This window comes from Xiphophorus couchianus, chromosome 23, assembly GCF_001444195.1.
Source record: "Xiphophorus couchianus chromosome 23, X_couchianus-1.0, whole genome shotgun sequence".
NCBI lineage: Eukaryota > Metazoa > Chordata > Actinopteri > Cyprinodontiformes > Poeciliidae > Xiphophorus > Xiphophorus couchianus.
Window position 1 is genome coordinate 13,207,564 of NC_040250.1, and position 22,163 is coordinate 13,229,726.

General features: G+C 40.1%; 2 protein-coding genes across 2 annotated transcripts; both read right to left on the reverse strand.

Annotated features, from left to right (window-relative positions):
* Positions 1–2,566: 2,566 nt before the first annotated feature.
* Positions 2,567–15,480, reverse strand: tgfb5 (transforming growth factor, beta 5). The gene is made up of 7 exons (XM_028009386.1): positions 14,236–15,480; positions 11,558–11,721; positions 9,969–10,101; positions 9,777–9,887; positions 7,980–8,160; positions 7,427–7,580; positions 2,567–4,384 (listed from the first exon to the last, which is right to left on the reverse strand). Exons 1-7 carry the CDS (start codon positions 14,576–14,578, stop codon positions 4,226–4,228), a joined length of 1,245 nt encoding a protein of 414 aa, XP_027865187.1. The 5' UTR covers positions 14,579–15,480; the 3' UTR covers positions 2,567–4,225.
* Positions 15,481–17,768: 2,288 nt separating this feature from the next.
* Positions 17,769–22,073, reverse strand: trmt112 (tRNA methyltransferase activator subunit 11-2). Its single transcript, XM_028009387.1, has 4 exons — positions 21,846–22,073; positions 21,038–21,139; positions 20,813–20,905; positions 17,769–18,156 (listed from the first exon to the last, which is right to left on the reverse strand). Exons 1-4 carry the CDS (start codon positions 21,918–21,920, stop codon positions 18,055–18,057), a joined length of 372 nt encoding a protein of 123 aa, XP_027865188.1. The 5' UTR covers positions 21,921–22,073; the 3' UTR covers positions 17,769–18,054.
* Positions 22,074–22,163: the final 90 nt, after the last annotated feature.

Sequence of the window (22,163 nt, forward strand, 5' to 3'; positions counted from 1 at the left end):
GAATGCAAATGCACACGCTTTTCAGAATTTTATAAAAAAAACATCATAAAATGTGTATAATTTTCTTTTTATTTCACAATTATGCAGCAAAACTATTAAATAAAATAGGAAAAATGGATAGGAGTGTTCGGTTCGAATCAGACAAAATGTGAAAAATTTAATGTAATGCTTTTTGAAGAAGATAAATAGAAAAGGTTTAGAGAGAAGCAGAAGTCTGTATCACTGTAATGAACATGTTGCTGAATAATCTGAGTATTTCTCAGATTTTCCATCAGATTACCTGTGAGTAAATTAATCTACATCTTTCCTTAAACTGAATCAGCCTTTTATTCATATATGGAGCTAAATTACAGGCATTACACCCTCCTCTGTGCAAAGAAGGAACAGAGAGGCCCTCCTCTCCACTTTTAGAGTAACTCTTCAAAGGATTTTAATAATCCTGAGGCTGCAGATCAGTATCTGAACCTCGATTCTTCTCTTCAGCTTGTATAACCTCATTTGGCTTTCATGGCGTGCACCGTTGCCCCAAGAAGTCATATATTGAATTTAGCTGCCTGAAAAAATAGAAATGACTTCAGTTGGGACTCTGATCCAAAAGCTGCACTGTGAGCTCATGAGGTGCATGTAAGGAAGAATTGCCTTCTGTTCATCTTTCTGAATGTTTTGCAGCTTCTGTCAAAGGCTTTCTTTACATTTTCAGTCAGCATGAGTGAACGTGTGGCGAACCAGGCCCATGAATCATGGCATCTGTATGTTTTGCATGTATGAGTGGGCTCTCTATGCCCCGGGGATCTACGCACACATTCAAATATGGCTTTTTTTCTTCTTTTTTTTTTTTAAGAAAGAAGGGTGTGCGTGAGAAAGCAAGGGTCAACAACCAGAGTGTGTGTGCCTCTCAAAGACAAGGTTCTAGTGTGAGAGCAAACAGCAAGGAGCTCTATCATGGGATAAGTACAGGTTGGACATAACAAGGGGTAGTTAAGTGGAAAGGACTAACAGATGCTGGGGGGAAGAAGGAGCCTCACCACAGCTGAAGTCCTGACACCCCAACACATGAGACGCATTTATATACAGTGAAAACGTAGCTTTGCTGCGGCTCAGACAAACAAGTTTGCTGCTATGGCTGCAAAAACAGTTTGTACCTCTTTAAACTATTTTAGCTCCAGAGGCATCTTGAAAGTGTCCTTCGATGTTAAAACAGACAAACTGCTGCATTCACAATGTCAAGGAGCCGAACGAGTAAAATTCTAAAAGAAACATTACTTGTGCAACAAGTGCTTTTAAAATTGCATTGAACTGAAATGAAATTGTGGTGAAAAAATTAGTCAACACCTTTAAAAGCCATTTCTGATTAAAAAAACAAATAAGACTGGGATCTGGTTGCAGAGGTTGGGACCAAGTCCGTGTTTTGCAAGTCTCATGTCAGTCTCAAGTCTTTATCCACAAGTCCCGAGTCAAGTCTCAAGTTAAGACACGCAAAGGTCAAGTCCAAAGTCTGAAACTTGGAATTTCAAGTCCCTTCGAGGTTGTTGTTTTTTCTTTGACAATGTTATGTGCAGCTGTACACAAAGCATAAAAAACACCACCTCTATCTTGCACAGTTCAGGCACAGAACATGGGACCCCGCTCACTATCGACAGTCCTAATAACAAAGTGCACATTATTTGTTGATGCGTTTGAAGGACCAGATTTATGACAACATAGCATATAAGTGAAAGCTAAGATGTGTCATCAACATATCCCAGAGTACACTTGCTAACAACAAGGAGCTAGCTAAAGCCTAAGCTAAAGAAAAATAGCTACCACCTGCCGTTCTTTGTCCAACTTCAAATGTCAAACAAAGTTGGACATTGCTGTATCTCAATCTGAGATCCTCTTCTAGCAGGTTTTGCATTTTGCACTGTGTTTTTTTTGTTGTTGTTTTGTTTTGTCTTTTTGATACTTCATTGTTGATGTACCCAAAAGACATCATTTGTTTGTCTCTGGCTTTTTTCACCCGATTTTTACATTTTTAAATCTTGTTAATTTGATTGGTTGTGCTGCAGCTTACGGAATGAGTAAAATTAATTAATGGGGCTCACTTAATAATATGTGTTTTTAACTTTAGATTTTGGGTAAAATATCACGTTTTTCAAGTAAACAGGCTCAATCAATCAATCTGATTTTATTTGTATAGCACATTTCAGCAGCAAGGCATTTCAAAGTGCTTTTCATCATATCAAACACAGAAACTCAATGCAACATAGAATCAACAACCAAAACACGACATTAGGTCAGGTTCCATCAATAAATTCGTAATTGATTATGTTCCAAATACAATCCTAAACAGGTGGGTTTTTAGTCGAGTTTGCATCCATAAAAGGTTTACCTGTTAAACTCCTGTTGTGTTATATGGAACAAAATACCTATTGCTATTTTTATTCCCCCTCACGCTCACAATCACACAGTTAAAAAACGATGTAAACAGCATTTTAATGGGCTTCTGGAACAAGGCTCCGTACACCTCTTTCACAGAATTTTGAGCAGGGACTCGGCCGTCCCTCACGGATTTTTGTGCAATTCTATGGTACCTGTTAGTGTCTAGAATTTACAGGGTTTCCGTTACGCGCAATGACCCTCAAGTCCAATTCAAGTCCCATGTCAATGGGGTAAAAGTCAAAGTCTATCCCAAGTCTGAGCATTTTGTCAAGTCAAGTCTAAAGTCTTAATATTAATGACTAGGAGTCCCCACCTCTGCCTTGTTGATGGTTTAAAAAAGCCCTGCGGTGTCTTTGAAACAGTGAATTTGTTCAATAATACCTCTCCGCAGGAAAAAAAGACCAGTTCACATAGTTAAACTTCCCAAAAATAATGGAGGATGAACGTATGTAAACTTCTGACTGGAAATCCACCACCTAAAAGCTCGGCTGGTTTCCTATTTGTGTGGATCAGTCCTTAAATCTTGCATTTAGGAAAGCTGTTGCACAAAGTGTTGACCAAAATAATGTTGGACATATCCACTTACACAATTTCACAGCCATCCAGCTGAAAACCAGCACTTCCTGTGGCCGTGGTCGGACTCGACACAAACCGCCTAATTCATCTATAACTGGCTGCTGTTGTGGCAGCCTGGTGTTTTGCCATGATTGAACTGCTTCCTGTCCCTTTATCGTCAGCCGGCACAGAAACTAATCTTGCTCTATGCACAATCACAATAAAACTATAAGAATCACTTTCACCATGATTTCCACCCCCACAACCCACCCTCCACCCCACACACACACACACACACACACTGTCTCCTCACACACAAACCACTGGCATACCAGAGAGCCTATATTTAAAATCAGACCCGGAGATGTTTTTTTTTTCCAGCATTTAGATATTTTATCAACAGTGGTCAGTGTGGATGCTTGGGTGCACAGAGACTCTGAATCAGGGAGGAGTTTGGAAAACAAAAGGTGTCACAGAATAAGATCAGGAGAACAGGAAGGCCGCCCTCTTATAATAAGATAATGATCGCATGATGAAAAAAAAGGGAGTGTGATTATGAGACGCATGCGCCAGGCCTGAATAGTTACAAATTTGCCACGGCTGCAAAATACCACCTTCCAAACGTGTAGCCGTTCCAAATGCGGCCCTATCATCCCACGTCTCATTTTCAAAGCCTCTCTTTTCTCCCTCTCTCCTCCCACCACAAATCCCAGAACCTCGAGCGATGCACAGAGAAAGAGGGAGAGAAGGAGAGGAGACGAGGGGAGCGTTTAAATCTGGCGTTCCGTGAGTGGTCGGGTCGGTGTCTGGAAACCTTTCACATCCTGTTTACGGCGGGCAGATTTCAGCCTGGGGACCGCAGAGAGCTGGCAGGGCCCCCGCCTGAACGCGGCTCCTGCTTCTCTTTCCTATCTGCTCCCTGAACTCCTTCGCTTTTTCATCTCTGCAAAATCTGCGAGGCCTCACCTCGCCGCCGCAGGCTTCAAATTAACACCTTTAAGCCTAGAGCAAACACATCTGGTGTGGCTATCACAGAGGCTCGGTCCTGATGGAAAAACAAAGGCTTTTCTGAGTTTTAATATACAGAAACACGTTTAATAAACCTATGTAGTCGTATTTACAGGGTCCAACGTCAAACGGAAAATTCCAGAGAGTGAAGCATGACTGTGAGGAACAAAAAAAAAGTCCTGACGTCTGATTCAGTTTGCCAGGAAGGATCCATCTCAGTTAGCAGAGTTCTCCTCTGCTTTTATCAGCGACACTTGCAGGATTTGACCACCATGTTGGAGAGCTGCTCGACTCGAGGCGTGCGGCCAAAGAAGTACATGATTGTGAGAGGCTCCAGGTCCTGAGGGACGCAGCAGGGGGAGGCGGAGGCCTCTGGGTTCAGCTTGTTGTACAGCGGCAGGATCTGACCAGAGGAGAGACAGGAGAAGATTTTTTATTAAATACCACAAAAATCATTTTTTCTTCTGAGAACGATGAGATCCTGCCTCAGCAAGGGTTTTGGCTGAGGGCTTTGGTTGTTATACAAGAGTTGTCGGGTTGTTTTTCTTACATCGCCAGGCAACTAAAGCATGGTTTGACTTTGTGGGAAATAAGAGTTATATAAGAAAACTTGATGCCATTCTCACATTTTTATGGTAAAAACAAAACAGCGGCCAGAAGACAGTCGACAATACAGTCCTGGTGGAAAGTTTCTGGACTTATTCTAATAAATCCACATGCAATTCTCTGCAGTCTCAAAATAAGAACTGAGTTAAACCAATGGATCACTATTCAGACTTTTTATTTCATTAAAGCCTTTCTGGCAGCTCCAGATATTTCAGGGAATTATCTTACAATTGGCACATTTTTCTTCTGAAACGTTTCACCATTCTTCTTGGCAAAAATGTAAAAATTTAATCGGTCTGAATGAGGAATGTGGATGTGAAGCCAGTTGGGAGTCTCTCTGGAGATCCTCTGCTGGCTCACAGACTCCCTCCCCGTTTTCCTGAAGAGACTACTGTGTTCTGCTGGTGGGTTCAGGTCAGCGGCTCTCACACATTTTACAAGTGAGCAGCCATTTAATACCAGGTTTATTATTTAGCACCAGAAAATCTGTCATGAAATGTCTTTGTCTGAGGAATGTCATAGTGATCATGGTTTCTCAAATGGATATTCTCTTTGTTTACTGATATCCTGATATCAGCAGAAATATAAAGGCTAACAATAAATGTTAGAAATTTAAAATGTAACTTGGATTAATGAATGAATAGATAGAAGGAAGGATGGATGGATGGATGGATGGATAAGCAGAAGGATGTCTGGATGAATGGACAGATGAAGGGATTGATGGATGGATGGGCGTATGGATGGAACTAATGTTCAGGATTTCTGATATTTTTCAGGGAACAGGGAATAAAATAAACAATCTGTGAATATTTTAACTTTTTTGTATCGTCCAATAATGTCCAGATCTGAAAGATACTTCAAGGACAGTCTGTATTTTCCAGATCTGACGGTTCAGCAGCAGCAGCCTTCATGCTTGTGGAGCTGAACGTGTTTAATCAGCCTGTACGCTGTGTGAGGGGAAGCCATTCATGACGCTGGGTTGAACCAGCCTCAGCTAACTGAGCTGCTAGCTACCACAAACAAAGGTCTTCAAGCTTATTTAGGAGAAAAACATTTCCCACACTTCAAACCATCCATGTATTAAAGTCAGGCAGAGAGCTGATTTGAGCTTGGATCAGGCAGGGGTCCGTTTCACCAGAGAGACTGCTCAGATTTTTCTTGACAATAGCAGATGTTTCTGTTTATATAATTTGGCTGCGTGTCCACGCTGACATGTCTGTCAGTGTTTCCAGTGAAAATTATTTAGCACGAGAGGCCATGAATCTTCACATTGGAGGAAAATATAACTTGGAAAAAAAGAACTCATTTGTCTTCACTTGGCCTTACTGGAAAAGGTTGTCGACAATCTTCATTCCATAATAATTGGCACACAAAAAGCCCAAAACGAAATAAGAATGCAGCGATTTGAAGGTCTGAGGCTATTAGTCAATAGAAAACAGCAGACGACCCACAAGTTGGATGTAGAAACTGCAGGAAAGTTAGGAAAGGAGCATTTTTTCCTCCTTGTTGCATCAGATCTTTTTATAACACTATTGGTGTTCGGACTGAAACCAAATGTAGTTTTGAGAGTTAAATGTTTTCCCATCGTTTCTTGATGTACGATTTCAGCTGCTGAGCGGATCAATTTGTGAGCCAAATGTGTTCGGTGGTCGACATGTCAGAACCGCAGACAAATTACAGAACCAGCTGGAGTCCTTTACTACAGGGACACCTGGTTTTAATACGTGCAGAAAGAGATTTAGGATTTTGAGAGAATCTTGCTGAAATAAGCAAAACGAAACACTTAAGAAACGTCAGTCTGACGTTGTGATGGCGTTCTGGGATGGTTTTACATGCACCTACCGGTACGCTTTTATGTTGTCATTGCCAAAAGTGAGCAGGTAATGCTGTGCAAAACTTTAAAACCACCAATTTCTTCTTACTTTGCTTCAAATGAGACAGCTGTTCTTAATATCTTGAATCAATGAAGATTCATCAAAAGAAAAAAGAAATAGGTGTTTGGAGACCAATTAAGAGCAGAAACGTCTATTGGTAGATGTTTAGCTGAAAAATGTATATCACGATATAAAGAGTTTCACATCAGTTGATATCAATAATTTGATAATTGTTTGTTTATTTTTTAAATATTTGAAATACTGCCAAACTGGTGGTATGACTTTTTCTTTTTTATCCGCCACAGTTTTCACTCTGTACCATCGTTTTTTTTATTTTAAGCAGATATAAGGCACAATGACGGGACCTTAAACTGCTGTTACTCAACAGGTTGTTGCTAGGTAACCAAAGAGTGAGTGAGTTGCTAGGTAACCAAAGAGTGAGTGAGTAGGATTCCACCAAACTTTGCTTAGCTGGCCGTGAGTAGTTGAGCAGCTAAAGTCTTTCCTCTGCCTACATCGCCCAGAATGCTGTGCGTTTCTGGATCAGAGTTCAGTGAATAGTCTATGTATTGAATATTGAACCCTTATTTCTGCAGGTTTTCTTCTGGTTCCTACAGTTTCTAAAAGTAGAGGCAGATCCTTTAGTTATCAGGTTCCTCTTCTGTGGAACCAGCTCCCAGTTTTACACCCTGTCTACTTTAAAATTAGGCTTACATTCAACAAGTAAACACAAACATATAGTGCGTCTATAGGAATGTTACTCATGCATAAAGGAATAGTAATTTGTTGACAAGTTTAGTTCGTAAAGAGAAATAAGATGAAAGTGATTTTACAGGCTCTGTATTTAGTCACAAAATCCTGGATCGGTGCATCTCCACTGATCTTAAGAATCTATTATTCACAAACCAGCCAGATTGTTCAGCTCCAGTCATACATTACTTTAGCGTTTGATCCCTGAAACTCACCATGTTGTAGTGGTTGTTGGCACTCCAGAGGTACGGACAGTTACCAGCACAGAAATTGGCTGTGTAACCTTTTGGCTCGTGGATCCACTTCCAGTTGAGGTCCCGCCTGAAGTCAATGTAGAGCGAGCGCAGGCAGCAGCCCTGATCCGACCCCCTGGGAAACACAAAGGCAGACACACAAAGTGACTTTTCAGCTTTCCATCCCGCTCTGCAGTGTCTGGGGCAGCGGCCCAGGGCTGGGTCATGGGAAAATTACAACAGGTTACTGCCATCACAAAGTAATGATCATGCAGGGCTGCCAGAGTTTTCTCCTGCAGCACGAGGTAGTCTAAATAAAACACTGCACACCCGTCGGCCTGCTCTCTAAACACAGGGTCAGGGCTGTTAGGGTTGCCACACAATACTCTGCAACGTGGGTCAGGAGGGAAAAAAATGAAATATGGCATCCACCGCAGCTATTCTTCAAAATGACCAAACTGAAGACAGTGGAGGAGCGTCAGAGCTGTCAGTCAGAGAGAGAAACCCGCACATGAGCGGCTGGAAGGAGGCCTACCGGGTGCAGGTTGTGGTTTCTGTGGCCGCCGCCCGCCGCTTACGGTTCTTCTTGGCCGGGTTGTCCACTCGGTCGCTAGGCAGCAGGGTGAGGATGAGGTGTGGTGTCTTGGTGCTGAAGTCCGGCTGGCCTTTAACCTGACCGGGCTTCCTCATCTGACGAAGCCGCTCGTCATCGACACCTACAGAGAGCGACCAGACGGTCAGATAAACAACCACCAGCTGTTCTAAAATTCACTCCAAAAATAATAAAGATAAAAAATACTTTACTGATCCCAAAGGGAAATTAAATGTTGTTTTAACTCAAATTATTCCAGATTCCTCAAATAGTTATTTCCATTTGTTATTTTGATTTTATGTGATAAATCAAAATAACAAATTGCAAAAGTTTTTACGCATAAAAATCTGAAAAGTGTGGCATGGACATGTATCTACCCCCTCTGAGTCGCTTCTCGCTCCACATGCAGCTTTACATGTTTTGATTGAGATAGCTAAAGCATAACATCACACTTTTCAAGCTGAACCACAAATTGTAATTTGAAGTTTAGGTGTATACTTTAACTAGGCCATTCTAGATGTACAGTTTGGGTTGTTCCCATGCTGGAAAGCAGACCTTCGCTTCAGTCTTTGCTGCCTCTGTCAGGTTTCTTACGTAATTGCTCAAGCAAAAGCATTCCCACAGCATGGTGCTGCCTCCACCGTGTTTTACAGTAGGGATTTTGTTATCAGGGCAGGAAATATGCTGTGTTCGTTTTAACAAAGGTTTGGTTGTGTTCATTGTTTGTTTACTAATTTTCTCTGACAAAACCTCAGAGGCTTCTACTGAATATAAACTCTTGCCACATAAAAACTAAATCCTTTTAAAATACAGAATTTTACACGAAACAAAAATATAGAAATTGAGTGAATTAAAATGCTTGCAACTAAACGTGAGCAATTTGTCACTGGGTTCACTTTTAGTGACCGTATCACTAAAATACGTACAAATGATAACATCTAAATGCAAAGTGTTTGTTTCTCTATAATTATGAACGCAGACAAATGCTGCAGCTGTGCTTTTCTTTCTCCAATGACCTTGTGCTTCTGAGGAAGGCAAAAGAAAAACGTATTTTCCAGGTTTTTACATTTTTTAAGAAGTAAACGAAGCATAAAGGAATGCAATACAGATGTTCTGCATAAAAAAAAGAAAAAATCCAGCACTGACGACCTGACAGTTTGTCTGACTTTATGATTTTACTGTCTCTTTTTGAACCACAGGAGCACAAACACAAGCCCCTGCTTGTCTTCCGAGTATCACAAATTGCATTTTTTTTTTCCGAGTGTGAGAAAAAAAAATTTCAGACTTGGCAGAGCTTAGTGCAAATCCTTTGAGCACCATAATTTGAGGGCCTACATGAGGCAACACACACAGTCTGGAATAAAACAGTATCTCAGTGTGCAGAGGAACAGTTTCGCCTTTATTCCTGCACGATAGTGAGCAAGTGATTCATGGACCCTTTTTAAAGCTTCTTACATAATATTCTCCTCTTTGAGTTCACAGCTCATGATCTGGAGGATGGATGGTATCATAATAAATCTGCAAAGCCGCATTTCTCATTTTCACAGCGATGCAGCAGAGGTTTAGGTTTGCTCCTTTTGTGTTCTGCGGTTCTCCAAATAATGCAAATAATGTGCAGTCATGTATAAACAGTCAACATCTAAATAAACAATGTGGAGCCCACAAAAAAGGCAGCAGTCCTGCTCAACAGGCTGAACCCCAAACGCATAATTCATCTGAAGCAAAGACATGAGAACGAACCAGCGAAAAGCGCCTCCAGCTCCTCGCTCTTGTTAGGGACAATGTTGTTGGTGGATGGGACAAAGGTGCAGCAGGGACAGTGGACGCCCAGCTTCAGGCCGAGATTGTTTTCTGAAGAAGAACGGGGTAGAAGAAAACATGAAGATGAACCATACAAACAGATGTTTGCATCATAAGCGGCATGAAGCTAACCTGGATCTGACACCCAGTCTTTGATTGTTTCTGTGACGTCCATAGAGAGCCAGGCTCCTTTAGCTCTCAGCTGGACGGTCCGAGAGTCGATGTAGCGCTGAGTGGACGTGCTGTCTTCCTCTGGCTTCAGTATCTGGAAGAACAAACACACAGGAAGAAAAGGACAGAGTTCATGTACTCCGGCAGACGGAACTGGCAGACCAGTCGGAAACACAGAAATCACATTTTGTATGTTCAGTGAATAATGTGGCCTTGCTAACTGGCGAGCTTTTGCTAGAAAGTGTGTTTGTGTAAAAATAAAATCTGCTGTCCACACAGGCTGACACTTGAACAGGAAACTTTATGAAGAGTCCAGATAACTTTGGGTTTAAGGCGGACTTTAGCAGACAGCAGGATGACTGAACAGATTTTAACCCACAACTTTCATAAAACATGCTGGGTTTAAAAAAAGCTTTGAAAAAGTTTAGATTATATTCAAAATCTAGGACATATAACTAGATGTGATGCTGCTCAGCTTAAAACATGATAACTCACTGAGTCAGAAAAATCTCTGCTCTCTTTATTGCATTTAGACAGCAAAAGTTTGTTTTTCTGCACATTTTGTTTTTGTTCTGTTCTTATATTTGTCTAAATTTGGATAATGTAGCTACGTTTTCTACTTTAAAGTATGCAGCAAATTGTTGAAATATATAAAAAGCATTAGATTCAACTGCACATTATACCATGTTTATGAATTCCTACCTAAAGTTAAATGAAAACTGCTAAAAAAATTTAAAAAGTTAAATCACACAGAGAGTCAGGAAGCTGCAGCAACCAATACAGTCTTTCTATTACTACTGTTGGAAAAACTTCAAATTCACATAAATTAAAAAATCTACGATGCAAGAGTTTTATGATAAATTCCTCCATTTCTACACTTACTTCACCACTCCAGGACCAAATAAATTAATTGATTTGTTTTTTAGGTCATTGTATAGTTTTATGATTGGTTGAAGCAAAGCAACAAATCTCAAATACCAATTTAACTGAGAAACATTTAGAGTTTATTTAAATATAAGTGCTTGAGAAAATGCCAACGCCATTATTTGTCTTCCTTTGTAACAGGAAACTGGTCGTCTGATGCTACATCACACAACACTAATAGTAAATTACTTCACAGCCAGGTTCTTCACGAATGAGTACAGGAAATAGTCTGCTTTCAAAATAAAGGTCACATTAAAACAAAGTTTGAACAGTAAGTCAACAACAAAACTCTTGTATTTCCTGGTGAATGTGGTGCAGCACACACAGCGGTTAAACCAGCAGACCAAAAGTGGTGGAGCTCAGTTTGGGTTGCTAAGTAACGGAGCTGGGCTTGGTTGGGGTTGCTAGGTAACGGCACAGTCCCCGTTCATTTGTGACGTAATAAATCTGCTAATTTTTCAGACACCAAAAATTGCCAAAAAACACCTTTGTTTAAACGGCTGTTTTGGTTTTAGGAGGAGTTGAGACCCAAATTGTACAAATTTAACAATTTGTTCAGCTCTATAACTTGTGAAATTAAATTTTAACCTTTGACACGAAACATGTGAGCCATGGACAAGGTGTACCTGGTAGAGCTCCACTCTTTGCTCCGAGGCCCGAGCCTGTGGGTTTGGAGCTCTGAAGATCCTGAACTCAGCCTTGACCAGGGTGCTGTTGATCAGATCCACATCCCTGACGTCAAAGTGGACCACTCGGTAGTAGAGGTTTGGTGCCGCCGGCTGCACAGCATCTGGACGGGAAAGAAATCCAGAACTATGACTAACGGTCAAGTCTTCAGACTGTGGGACTGATGCATTGTCTCGGACATAATTACGGCTGATGAGAGTCTTCAGGCTAAATTACAGGCTTAAAGTGTTGGGTTTTATGTATAATGTATGGATGATTGATGGGTAGAGTGCATGAAAAATCACCCAGTTATGTAATTACATAATACCCAGCTCAATTACCCTTCAATCTGAAACAGGTCTGTTAAACCAAAACCCACTGCCACCACAAAAGACTCGCTAAATGGTTCCTCTGCAGCAGCGCAGCACATTGGACACCCCATCTTAAACAACCACACTTTTAATGCGCCAAAAAGTTTTATGAAATGAAGCGATCCCACTCTTAGGTAAGCTTTTTTCTTGTTAGAGTGGTTGATTCTCTATCAGCCTCTACATTTAAAAATGTGATCCAGGAGTGATCCAATTAATTCCTATCCAATTGTTAATCAATTAAACAGATCACCCCTACACATCGTTGATGTAAAGTCCATCAGAAAGCACTCAGCTCTTCACATGTTAGTATTTGAAGTATTTGTCCGGCTGCAGATGCATCCTTTGCTACAAATGATCAAGTGTGCACTAAAGGAACGCTATGTTATTGCATTTTAAACAATAAAATGTTTATTTCCTTTTTTAAAAAAAATAAACTTAATTATTTGTTTACTTGCATTTTTACTGTACTTCTAATATTGTATAAAATTAGCTAAAAAATCTGCAGAAGTTGCGATTTTTTATATTTAATTTATCAATTGATCGTAAGACTAATTGATAGAGTAATCAATTGCTACACGTCCGTGCATATCTACTGTCCACTTGTAAAAATTGTGCACAATATTTTATAACTCCAACTTAAAGTTTAAAATGACAATTATAAAAAACCACATAGTTTGAGTTTTTTTAGAACTTTCAAATAATTTGCAAACAATCCAAAATTAGACATTAGTTTAGGCAAAACTTTATATTTATTTACTTTTTGGTGTAAAGGAAATGACTCACCTATGTCATCATTTGTGCAAGAAACAAACCTGTTACAATACAATCTGGTTTTATTATTAATTAAACTAATTTATAATTTTAGAACAATTTTAATCAATGAACAATATCCTACTGAAAGCAGATAGAAGATCTGCTGAAAGATGACGGTTCTCTCTGGTCTTTAGCACATATTTTTCAGCTTCATAAAATCAACGTGAGTTCAGATACTGTTCATCAGACGGATTTTTTTTCTCTAAACCTGAGAAGTCCTTTGTTTGTCTACACCACTGATTTTTTTGAGCAACACGCCACAGGCAGGTGGAAGTGTTGGAAGTTTTAAAGTGATGAAACACATAAAGAAGAACCAACATTTTTATAAAGGATTAATTTTTACTTTCACATCAAAACTAACATAAAATAATAACAAAATAAGAAACTCGGGGTTTGTAATTAAGCTAAAGATTATTTGATTACTAAACTAGTTGATTATTTAAATAATTTGGACTCTCAAAAATAAAATATTCATAATTCCTGTTTGGATCCCACATTACTAATGCAACCAAACCATTAGCCATGAAATACGAATTATTTAGCCCTTGAAAATAAAAGTGTTTTTCATTGTTTGATCATTTTTGGGGGGGGGGGGGGGGGGGGTACAACTCTGATCTATGTTTCTCTGTAATGAATAATTTCAAGTGTGCACTGAACAAGTAATGCCAAACTTTATGCACCAAACAGTGATGCAACATCAACATTTCTCCAGGGATTTTTGGAGAAATTAAAGTAAAGAATAGGGAGATTACAGATGGTTTAACAGTTTTAAAAGTAAGCCACTTTAGGTTTAACCCTTCAATAGTCATTACGTTTCCTTCCCTCACTGAAATTCACTCCATATACTGACACCTAGTGGGAATCCAGTGTAAATGATATCAGCCCATAAATCTGGCAGCTAGAAAAAACCACAGCGAATCACCTGGGAATCTATCAGATTGTCTCGGTGACATGACGCCGTTACAGGGAAATAAAGTGTAAATCACATCAATGAACAGCAAATAAGGAATATGCTATGTTTACATTCTGACGGGTCGATTAAATGTTGGGAAAAATTTAATTTATCAGCTGAAATACAAAGGATGACATAAAGCGTGTCAGGTTGGGAAGTGGAGCTAATGTTCAAGTCAAATGAAGATGCTGATAAAAAGTGGCTATAAGACATTTAATTTCTATAACTGTGTTTAAACTCATAATCTTCTGTTTCTTTAAATGTTATGAATTAAATTGCCCCTGTGGTTTTCTCTCAGAAAATGAGTTACTGATACATATTAGTTGTTAGTTATTAATCTGTCTCTTTTTTTCTCCTAATCTAAACCTACGTGTTCACCTTGGAGGGAAAGTCAAATAAAAAAATATTGTTTTTAATTATTAAAACAGTGACGAGCGTCCTTTAAAACATTCTGGCACCGAGCCATATTTACAGCTGACCCTGTTGACCTCCGGACACTTACTGGAGTCGGTGCGCGGTGGCTGCATGTCGATCCTCTGCACCTCTTTGGCGTAATAATCCTCCTCGCTGCTCTCGCGCTCGCACGCGGACTCGGCCAGCCGCGTGCGCTCCTTCAGCAGCTCCCGCGTGCTGTTGTAAAGCAGCATGATCTCGGGTGGCACAAAGCCCGACCGCCGATTGTTGTCGTCCTCCGGCGGGCTGCGGATGCGCAGCTTGCTGAGGATCTGGCCGCGCACCGCCTCGATGCGCCGCGACTTCTGCGCGTCCAGGTCGATGGACCGACACGTGTTGATCGCCTCGGAGAGCCGCAGAATGAGCAGGAGGGCGAGGAAGGGGAGCCACATGGTTGCCCGGGATGAGGGAAGAAACGAGCTGCGTGAACGGTGAGGCTGCGTCTCCGATGCGCAGGAAACGCGATCCAAAAGTGCAAACAGTCTCAACTTTTTCCACCTCGGATTTATTAGAATAATAACAGATAACCAACTTTACCTCTCTGCTCTCATGAAGTTGTACGTGCGCCCTTCATATATTAGGAATAAAAAAGGCATTGTCATTACTTAAAAAATAAAATAAAAAAAGATTAAACCAAACTAAATCACTGACTTATTCGTCTTTCTAACTAAATTGGGAATTAACGTCCAGTTGTTCCGGTGCCGGTGCGTGAGAAATTAAAGCTTCATCAGTCTCCGCTTCCCGCCGTCCATCCTCGCATATTTGAGTAGCTTTCAGGAGACCAACGCAGAGTAAATTACAGGAGCTCAGCCCATGTCTCAAATCCTCCACACAGAAAAACCTGCAGCGGCCGCAGTTTATCCGAGGATGCACGACTCCGGCGCTCTCACCTCTGAAAGACGCATCTGTGGAGCAGAAAACTGGCCCATATCCGCTTCCACGAAATACAGCTACAGTCCCAAAAAGACTGGGAAGGCTGAATGCACTTAGAAAAAAAATATAGGCCTATATATGAAAAACAGGTCTGATTTATGTTGGAACAAACACGGCAAGTCCTTTACTGTCTCACATGAGCAAAAAACATGGGGAATAAAATAAAAATACACGAAGCAGGGAAACGTGAAACAAGTCCCTTTGCAGCAAACTTTCAGAAATAGAAAGAAATCTTGCAGTGAATTTGGAAATCTTCCTCTTAATGAGCGAAGTATGTCTGGTAAAAACAGACATACCTGTCACAGCGGATGCTGTGAGTGCCTTATATTGCAGATCCTCAGTGCGAAACAGAGCCCCAAGCAGAGAGAGCCTCTCAGGGAAAAAGGAGGAGGAGGTGCTAGTGGGGCGGATGCCCCCAGGGTGAAGGGAGTGTGTGTCATTATGTAGGCAGAAGTAATCCTCTCACTATAGAGGCTCACAGAGTTGCACATTTTTTGCAATATTTACCCATCAGAAATGCAGCTCAGCAGGTAAACATCCAGGATTGCGCCATAATCCCTGACCAACATTAAGGCTGACCGCAGGTTTATTACCGGGGACCAGGCTATTAACTCTATACGGGTCAGCAAAACACAAGAAGGAAACTCCATTTAGCTCATGATAAATATTTGGACTCACTTTACTTACTGGAAGCCCGTTCAGAGTAATATAGGATAGAAATATCCTGTATTGTCTCACTTTGGGGTTATTGAGGTGTTACAGCTGCCATTCTCCTAGTAAGCTGCTACTTTAATATGCAGGGCCGCCATATTGGATTTTAAGGTTGAGAAATTCCCAATTTATCAATTTCTTATTCCAACTTTAATGGAGTTTCTGCCAGTGGACTTTATTTATGGCCACAGTGTAAAGGGGTTGGAATACAAAGGCAAAGTTAATTTTTGAAACCCCGTTTTAAAAAAGAATATTATGCCCAATTTCTCTTCACTTCACAATTAAGCTCTACTTTGAGTTGGTTTATCACATTAAAATGGTAAAAGTCACTAAGGCATGGCTGCAACTAATTGTTGTTGTATTGATTATTCCAACAATAAATCAGATAAAAAATTGGCACACTGCAGATTTTACATTTAACCACTTAAGACTCATTTTGTATTATATTACAAACTCAATTCTAATTTTAAACAAGAAAATAAACATGTAATTGCCTAACATGCACAGCGTTTATTTAGACTTAATCATTTGAAGCAAAGGATGCCTCTGCAGCTAAAACTAAAACTTCTAACATCAACATGTGAAAAGCTCACATCTTTCTGCTCGACTCAAAATCAACAGAGTGTAGGTTTAACCTGTTGGCTGTATATTTTTTTAATGAACTAATTAATAATAGTTTAGCCAAAGATGCATATCAGGAGATTTTCTATACAGAATTTGAACCAAGAACCAGGTAACACTAAAACTGTGGCGCTTGAGGGATGCCATAGTTGTAGAGAATAAAATAACACAACAGTTATTATTCTATTGGTTATAATTATTACTGATAATTAATAATCATGTTATTCTCAAATTGAGACATATAATAAAATACAGGTGGACACCAACAGCAAAGAGGAATTTAAAATGCCTCTGCACTGCAGCTTTTTGCTGCATGTTCCCTGAAAAGACGTAGACTTCAAAAGTCCATTAGCTCAATTTTTACAGACTTTGTTTTCATTAATGAAATATGACTTGTGAATTGTGCGACCTTTGGAGCAATTAAAGGCATTTCCTGTTTTCCCCGAGATGAAAAGTGTCAACAGTATTTGCCCAGACCTCTACCTCTTGCACCATGAAAACATCCTTAAATTATTCATGGATTGGATCCCGGGTGTGATTTGCAGTTTCAGTTTTTCGCGCTGCCAGCTGAGGAGCTTCATCGTGATTTTATTAGACGGCTCAGAAAGCAGCCTATCCATTTTTATCTTCAGCTTTACACGCTCAGAGTCGAGCTCCTTTCTTTTCTGTCTGTTCCTCTTCAGTCTCATTGTTAATTACAGCTCAGCACTTCTGGAGGACTATTAATCTGCCAGGGGTGGCTTTTATTGCTGCTCTGCTGCCATCACATTATACCGTTATTATAGTTGCGGGCGCAGGCCTGTAATTGCAGTAAGTAGAAGGGAAAGGTAGGAGAGACTCAGGCAGCCTCAAGGCTTCTGGTCAGGCCAACCCTTCCTTTCATCGTCTGTCCTGGCAGAGTTTCTAAAAATGATAACGAACAAACACGCTCCTGTTCTGACTCGACTCCCGCTGTAATCCAAAGATGGCCAGAAACGAGCGGAAAACCTCTTCATTTATCAACGCAGCCTCGCAGGAGGATCTGACAAACTGTGGGGCATCTCAGACCCGCGGATCCCGCCCAGGTGGGGTGTCGTGTGTGTGGGTTACAGAGCTGTAATGTGTGGCTTTAAGGAGAGGGGAAAAAAACAGACTTCCTTAAAAACAACTTCCAGCCTGCCTGCTTTTTTCTCCCTCTTTTTCCTTAAAGCCAAATATAGACAAGCCACTGCCACGTCATCCAACCCTGAGAGAGGGCGAGATGGGGTTCAGAGCAGTTCCTCTCAGCGGTTCTACGTCTGTAATATAAGTGAATCCATATTTTCCACAAAAACCTAATGATTTTGGCTGTCAGGAAGCAGTTTTATTGAGAAAGAAAAAGCTGAAACAGTTACAAAAATAAATACAGATCAAACCGCTGGGGTTGGGGGGTTACTCTCAGGGAACATTTCCATCCATTATTCTTCTAATCTTTTCCATCTGCTGGCAGCAGGAGCCGCTTAAAATGTCATAACTACAACCAACCGAAGGATGCGGCCTTTTCTCCCATGGAGCCGACTCTGACCAGAGTCCAGCTCGTCTCTGAAAAACAAAACAGTCCCGTCTGGGTGGAAGTTTGAGCCGTCTAGGCCTCGTCTTCGTTCAGCAGCATGTTGGGGATTCCCCTGGAGATCGGGAACTCTCGACCCGATTCGGGACACTGCAGGCATCCCTCGATCACCTCCACCTGCAGCAGGACAGACAGGAGCTGTGTCAGGTCATCACCAGATGTCACTTTAGGTTGTTTTTTTGTTTTTTTAAACACCAAAAATTTTGTAAGAACATAAAAATGTTATTTTCTGTGGTTTGAGACAAAAACGCCACTAACAACACAGCATTTGGATTTTTCTGGTCATTCTAATTTTTTTTATTTTTTACAAAATCGACCCATTTATTTCTTGACATTGTTTTCAACTAATCTGGAACATTCCATTTCAGAAAATGCATTTATTTCCTTTTTTGTGAAAATTTGATGATTTTCTGTATTTGAAAACTTAAAAATAAAATAAAATGGTAATTCTTTAAAAACCACAACAGATGCCTGCTGGTATGTATTTCTGAAGGTTGGTAAGTTATCTTTTTCCAAGGGTCATGCAGCTTTTGCAGCTCTATATTTCTACTTATCTGGACTGAGGGGGGAAAAAATGGCTCTACAGGTTGTAATGTTGCGAGTCCTGATGTAAGATTTTCCACTAAATTGTAGATTAGTCGCAATAAGCAATAAATAGGCGCTTTGGTCCCAAGTAGTCCACTTTTTGAAGGACAACTTTATTTGCAGAGACTTTAGTGTCCATGTTATTTATTGTTTCACGTGTTTTGTTTATTTATTTTCAATATTTAAAATGTTTTCCAGTTCCAGTGTTAAATGTTTGTTAGAAATAAAACTTTATTGAACTTTCGGGGGCAATTTATAATCCAGCAAAATTTGTTATCATGACAGGCCTAACAAAGAGATTCCAGGTCATAACCTGGGCTAATGCTAGCTAGCTTGGAGCCAAGCAAGAACGTTGTCAGACCAGAATACCCAGCAGGTGCATCAATTTCTCAAAACTCTGACTTGGTGACATTCTATAGAGAAACTTGCTAAACCTCAGGGCTTATTCCATCACACTATAATTATCTGTTCTTATCTGTTAACAGATATTCACTCCTTGCTGTGGTATGTATGGTGAGGCATTGTCGCTGCAGGGACCCTCTGACTGGTTCTGCAGAAACTCTCTAACCTACATACTCTAACAGATTGAATAAAACTAATGTGGTTAAACGAGTAAAAGAATGAAATAAAATTGTTAAGAGAAATAATAAAACAATTTTTACTTCACACAAAAAGTTATGTTTACTTTGGAATATTAGCTCTCTGACTTTTCCTCTGTTTATTATGATGCCACCTTTCATACAGTAGATCAGCGTCTCACATCAAGATGGTTTTACCGCAGCTGTTTTCCACTAAATTCAATAAATGACGTCAATAAATAACTCATCCAGTAAATGTTTGATCGTCTGAAATGGTTCAGGTAGAAAGCTTAAAAACAAAAATCAGAGTTTATCTCAGAATCTGGCACCCATTTCATTTTTAAAACCACAGACTGAATCCTCGTCCAGCAGCACTACAAACATGAGCTAAACAGTATCTGAAGCAGAATCATGTTATCTGATGTTATCAAAAGACCAGTAGTGTTTAAGAAGAGTTAGAAATCATGGTTTTGAATTTAGTGGAAAACAGCTGCGGTAAAACCATCTTGATGTGAGACGCTGATCTACTGTATGAACGGTGGCATCATAATAAACAGAGGAAAAGTCAGAGAGCTAATATTCCAAAGTAAACATAACTTTTTGTGTGAAGTAAAAATTGTTTTATTACTTCTCTTAATAATTTTATTTAATTATTTTACTCATTTAACCACATTAGTTTTGTTCAATCTGTTATGTAGGTTAGAGTTTCTGTAGAACCAGTCAGAGGGTCCCTGCAGCAACAATGCCTCACCATACATACCACAGCAAATAGCGAATATTTGTTAACAGATAAGAACAGATAATTACAGTGTGATGGAATAAGCCCTGAGGTTTAGCAAGTTTCTCTATAGAATGTCACCAAGTCAGAGTTTTGAGAAATTGATGCACCTGCTGGGTATTCTGGTATGACAATGTTCTTGTTATGCAAAATTGTTCCATTAGCAAACCTGATTTTTGGAATCTCACATATTTGAACAAGAAGATGTTTATCATCCAGGGGACTAACTGACCCTCCAGTGAGGACGAGGTTCTACTCTCCCCACCCTGTGGTTACGTGACCTGCATGAAAATTGTTCAACTAAAACTGGAGTGACCACATTGTGTGTCATGAGTTCTGTATGTTGTGAGGGCTTGAAGCTCCAAGTCAGAACTCAGAGCAGCTCGTTGCTGTGTTGTTTTCCGTCTGCAGACGAAATAAAGCTTTGCTCTTTGCCAGAGTCTCAGCCTGATCTGTTATCACACAGATTTTGTCCACATTTGTTTGTCATAAATCTTAGTTTTTTATTAGACAAATCAAAAGCTGAAGTAACTCCAGAGTTCTGAATATGGCGTTCTTAATATTCTGATTGGTAGTTGCCACCTATGATTTTGTCTCTAGCCCTTTGACAAAAGTTATTCTTTTCCTCTGGTCCAACCAGGATAGAACCAGTTTACATAGGAACAGAACCTCAGCTCTGGCTGGTGGAAACACAAAGTGTACCAATAACATAAAACAACTAAGCTCTAATCCAGAGCAATAACACATATTACCACTATTATTTCAAGCAGGACTCTGCAGTAATTATTGCAGCAGCCATAAGAGTGGACGTTAAAGTCTGAGCGATCTTCACCTCCAGCAGAACTCGGTGCACTTTCCTCAGGAAGTCTTCGTTTTTCTCATAGTCAGGCACCAGCTCACCTGGCAGGTCCTCTCGATGACCTAGCTGAGGAGCGAAAAACAAACACTGTGTCACAAATGTTTGTCTGGACAAATGTTAAATACCTACATACTTTAAACTGTCATTTCATATCTCTGCTCTGCAGGATGGAAGGAAAACTACTGATCTCTGACTGACCTGGTCTGCAGCCTGGACCAGAGCGCTCCACTCCAGTTTGGGGATCATCCGGCAGACAAACTTAGGATTAAAATCCACCTCATTCACCTTCACCTCAGTGGCCTGCACAAAAATCACATCATTCATAAACACCGCACTGTCAGATTGGACTATCAGGGTCTCTGATCAACAGCAAATCAGATAGAAATAAGTTATCACATCTATCAGCTTGGAGAGAGTTATGAAGCCATTTCTAAGGCTTTAAGTTAACCACAGTTAGAGTCAGGGTTTATGATTCAGCAATACACACAAAAATCATCCTGATGAGTCCCAACACTGTTCAAAAAATATTCTAAGGACAGTCGAGGCAACTAATTTGACTTTTTTGCTTTTGTGCATTCCCTTATACCTTCACCATAACAAATTAAATCCTCATTTAAAATCTGCATTTTGTATTTATTTATTTTTGTCTCATATTAATATCTACTTTATCGATTTAAAATGGTTAAATGTGACAAAACAGTAAAGTACAAGCAACTTTTACGCAAAACAGGGACATTTCTCTAAATAAAAACAGTGAGTGCATAGATTTACTTAAAGAGTAACGTATATAAAGGTGCTATGAATGTTACGTTTTCTCATTTATTATTTTTCTACAATTGGGATATAAAAACGTGATTTTGTCCTTATTCTTCTTAGAACAGCCTCAGTGCGTACTGGGTGTATTCTATGAAACTTTACAGACTTGAATTCAGAAAATTAAATAAGAACGCGCTTTAAATCAAAATAGCTCGGTATTAGCATTAGCCTAAATGCTAGCCGACTTTACCTTGATGAGCAGCGGGTATCCCTTGGTTACTCCCTTCACGTGCGACGTCAACATGTTGTGCGTAAGTAGTTTCATGTTTAAACAAAAGTTTTAAAGGTCACCGATAATAAGAGCTGAACGAGCCACGGAGAGACAGCTTGCTATTAACGTAATTTACAGCAGGAGCGGTAACATGTGTACGTGAAGTACTGTTGTTGCACCACCATAATGAGTCCTGACGATCTCTGACTCGGTGACTGTTAGTTCCGAGTTGTTGTCTAAACGCGGTAGTCGTTTTCGATACAGTTCTACTACTCAACATTGTTTTAATCCCATCCG